This window comes from Capricornis sumatraensis, chromosome 8, assembly GCF_032405125.1.
Source record: "Capricornis sumatraensis isolate serow.1 chromosome 8, serow.2, whole genome shotgun sequence".
In the NCBI taxonomy this organism is placed as follows: domain Eukaryota; kingdom Metazoa; phylum Chordata; class Mammalia; order Artiodactyla; family Bovidae; genus Capricornis; species Capricornis sumatraensis.
The window spans coordinates 23,305,905-23,310,283 of NC_091076.1; the positions used below are offsets into that span (position 1 = coordinate 23,305,905).

A 4,379-nucleotide genomic window follows, 5' to 3' on the forward strand; every position below is an offset into this window, starting at 1 on the left:
GAAAATTAATATACTACCTAAAACTGTCTATAGAGTCAATGCAATCTTTTCAAATTACCAATGACATTTTTCACAGAACCATAAAACAAAAAAATTCCCAATTTTATGGAAACACAAAAGACCTCAAATAGCCAAAGAAATCTTGAGAAAGAAAAATAGAACTGGAGGAATCATCCTTACAGCCTTCATAACCTACTACAAAGTCACAGTGATCAAGACAGTACTGTACTGGAACAAAAACAGAAATATAGATCAATGGATCAACATAGAAAGCTCGGAGATAAACCAACACACCATGGGCACGTTATCTTTGACAAAAGAGGTAAAAATATATTATACAGTGGAGAAAAAGGCAGTTTCTTCAATAAGTGGTGCTGGGAAAACTGGACAGCTACATGTAAAAATGAAATGAGAACATTTCCTAACACCATACACACACACACACGCACAAGCACACACACACACACACACACACACACACACACACAAAAGAACCCTCAAATTAAAGACCTGAATGAAAGGTCAAAAAATATAAAACTCAATAAATGTAGGCAGAACACTCTGACATAAATCACAGTGGGATCCTATTTGACTCACATCCTAGAGTAATGGAAATAAAAGCAATAAATAGAAAAAATGGGATTTAATTAAGCTTAAAAGCTTTTGCACAGCAAAGGAAACCATAAACAAAATGAAAAGACAATCCTCAGAATGGGAGAAAATATTGCAAATAAGGCAAGTGACAAAATATTAATCTTCAAAATGCATAAGCAGCTCATGCAGCTCACTCTCAGAAAAATAGAGAAGCCAACCAAAAAATGAGCAGGAGACCTAAATAGACATTCCTCCAAAGACGACATACAGATAGCCAATAAACACATGAAAAATGCTCCAATAGCTTATTATTAGAGATATGCAAATCAAAACTACAGTGGGGTATCACCTCACACCAGTCAGAAAAGCCATCATCAAAATCTACAAACAATAATTGCTGGAGAGCATCCGGAGAAAAGGAAAACCTCTTGCCCAGTTGGTGGGAACACAAATTGATATAGCCACTATGGAGAATAGTATGGAGGTTTCTTAAAAAAAAAAACTGGGAACAAAATATCCTTGTGAATGAGTGCATGCTAAGTCATTTCAGTTGTATTTGACTCTCTGTGACCCTATGAACTGTATCCTACCAGGTTCCTCTGTCCAAGGAATTCTCCAAGCAAGAATACTGGAATGGTTGGGTTGCTATGTCCTCCAGGTTATCCTCCAGACCCAGGGATTGAAACTGCATCTACATATCCTGCATTGGCAAGCAGGCATGTTCTTTATGACTGACTCAGCAATTAAACTACTGGGCATATACCCTGAGAAAACCATAATTGAAAAAGACAAATTTACCCCAATTTTATTGTAGCACTATTTACAATAGTCAGGACGCAGAAGCAACCTAGCTGTCTGTTGACAGGTAAATGGATTAAGACGTTGTGGTACATATATACATTGAAATATTACTCAGCCATAAAAGAAAAGAACACATTTGAGTCAGTTCTAGTGAGCTGGATGAACCTAGGGCCAATTATACAGAAGAGTGAAGTAAGTCAGAAAGAGAGAAATAAATATAGTATGTGTGTTATGCTTAGTTGCTTGGTCGTGTCTGACTCTTTGTGTCCCCATAGACTGTAGCCCACCAGGATCCTCTGTCCGTGGGGATTCTCCAGGCAAGAATACTAGAGTGGATACCTATCCCTTCTTCAGGGGAACTTCCCAACCTTTGAATCAAACCGGGGTCTCCTGCATTGCAGGCAAATTCTTTACCAGCTGAACTACCAGGACTAAAACATATCTATGGAAACTAGAAAAACAGTACTGATGAACCTATTTACAGGGAAGGAATGGAACACAGACATAGAGAAAAAACTTGTGAACAAAGTGGGGGAAAGAGAGGGTGGGACTAACTGAGAAAATGGGATTGACATACATTTCCTATCATGTGTAAAGTGGGTAGATGATGAGATGCTGCTACATAGCACTATATAAACACTGCCCAGCCTGGCACTCTGTGACAACCGGGATGTGTGGGATGATGGGGAGAGGGAGGCTCAAGAGGAAGGATGAATATACAGTTGTTCTTGATTTGCAATGTTGTATGGGGGAAACCAACATCACATTGTAAAGTGATTATGCCCCAGATGTCCTTTTGTTTTTGGAACTGGGCATAGACTCCAAGAGATGAGAAAGAAAGTAAATATCAGAACACACATTACTCTGCCTTGGGGATTAAGAAGAATACTTATTTTAAAATTGCAAACTAGTAATATATTGTGTCTCAAAAGATCTGTGACACAGAATGGAAAAAAAAAAAACTCATTTCTACTCTCTGGGGGCTCATTAACTTGAAAGGAAATCATGAGGGAGAGAATTATTTTCTGTGCTTTTAATCAATTTTCCCAGAACTACAGGGTATGAAATGCATTCTACTTGAGTTAACTGATTGCTTTGGAGCTTGTTAAAGTGGATATCATCTTTGCAAGTGAAAAAGACCTTCTGGGGAAATTCTCAAATAGAAATTACGGCCTGTCCACTTAGCACGTCAAAGACAGTGATGGATACTGTCTTCTTCCTTGTCAGAAACTTTGACCTTCTAAGGGCTGTAAGGTAGACGGAGTCCTAAGGTTCAGTGGCAGTGAGGCATCACGGAAAAAGAAAGTGAGTGTTGAGTCACCTATGTCTCAATTCCTTTCAAACCTCAGACTGCGTAAATTGAGGGTTCTGGGACACACCACCTATTTACTGCTCTTTTCAGCCCTGATCCTGAACAGAGCCTGGAGAGACTGAGGAATCATGTGCAGAGACACTGGGAGTCTATCGGTATTTTTTAAGCACAGAGACAAACAAGAGAAGTAAGGGCAGAAAGAAGAAAACGAGGGATCTGTGGGAAGAGTCATTACAAGTCTTGTATTTTGGATGCTTTGATGAGTCTCTTTAGACAACCCTGTGATTATAAAAAGATCCAGCTCTCACTCAGGAAACAGGGAAAGTCCATGAAGGTCCATTGTGAATCTGAGTTCCTGCCCCTGTTCCTACAGATTACGACTGTGTAGTAAATGAATACGGAAAATGCCTCCTCTGTGACTGAGTTTATCCTTATGGGATTGACAGAACAACCTGAACTCCAGTTACCCCTGTTTTTCCTGTTTCTGCTGAACTACCTGGTCACTGTGGTGGGAAATTTATGCTTGATGATTCTAATTTGTCTAAATTCACACCTGCACACCCCCATGTACTTTTTTCTGTTCAATCTCTCTTTTATTGATCTCTGTTACTCATCTGTCTTTACCCCAAAAATGCTAATGAACTTTATTTCCAAGAGGAATGTCATCTCCTTTACAGGATGTATATCTCAGCTGTTTTTCTTCTGCTTTTTTGTCAGCTCTGAGTGCTATGTGTTGACAGCCATGGCCTATGATCGCTATGTGGCCATCTGTAAGCCCTTGCTGTACACAATGGTCATGTCCCCTCAGGTGTGTTCTCTGCTGATTTCTGGTTCATATGTGTTGGGGTTTGCTGGAGCCATGGTCCACACAGGGTATATGATGCGGCTGGTCTTTTGTGATTCCAACATTATTAGCCATTTTATGTGTGACATTCTCCCACTCCTCCAGCTTTCCTGCAGCAGCACTTATGCCAATGAGATTGTGGTTTCTGCTGTTGCGGGGACAGTTGTTATAGTATCTAGCCTCATTATCTTAATTTCTTATGCTTTGATTCTCTTCAATATTCTTCATATACCATCATCTAAAGGTTTGTCCAAAGCCTTGAGCACCTGTGGGTCCCATATTACAACAGTTGGTCTATTCTATGGATTTGCGCTGCTCACTCATGTCAGGTCATCGTCTTCTAGTTTTGTGGAGCAGGGAAAATTTTTCTCAGTACTTTACACTAATGTGGTACCCATGCTGAACCCTCTCATTTATAGCCTCAGGAACAAGGATGTCAAAGTTGGTGTGAAGAAAACCTTGAAGAGAATCACAATGAATGAAACCAGTTATGCTACATTTTCTTTGTTTTTTTCTCGCTCCACTGTATCCTCTTTTGTTTTGTCATGCTCTTCATTTGTCTTTCTAATGTCCTTTTGATAGGATTTCATCTCTAATGTCAGATGTCTTTTCTTCTCTTGCCACTTAATGTAACCTGTGGGCCTATTTAACTGGAGAATCATCTTCAGCCCTAAGTGATCCCATAGCAGTTGCAGGGTAGAGACCAATAACCTTTCCCATCTGATGATAACACTATTATTTTCCGTGTGTCTATTCATCCAATGTACGCCATACAGTAGTATGCAGTCTGACCAATTCTTTTCTTTCTTGATTTCATTACATAGAGCC

General features: G+C 39.6%; 1 protein-coding gene across 1 annotated transcript; it reads left to right on the forward strand.

The window, feature by feature from the left end:
* Positions 1-3,095: 3,095 nt before the first annotated feature.
* On the forward strand, positions 3,096-4,130 carry LOC138083481 (olfactory receptor 8C8-like). The gene has a single exon (XM_068977347.1). It carries the CDS (start codon positions 3,099-3,101, stop codon positions 4,128-4,130), a length of 1,032 nt encoding a protein of 343 aa, XP_068833448.1. The 5' UTR covers positions 3,096-3,098.
* The last annotated feature ends 249 nt before the right edge of the window (positions 4,131-4,379 follow it).

Bases quoted from the DNA above. Each gene is read 5' to 3' on its own strand.
- LOC138083481 (XM_068977347.1), top strand. From the start codon at position 3,099: ATGAATACGGAAAATGCCTCCTCTGTGACTGAGTTTATCCTTATGGGA.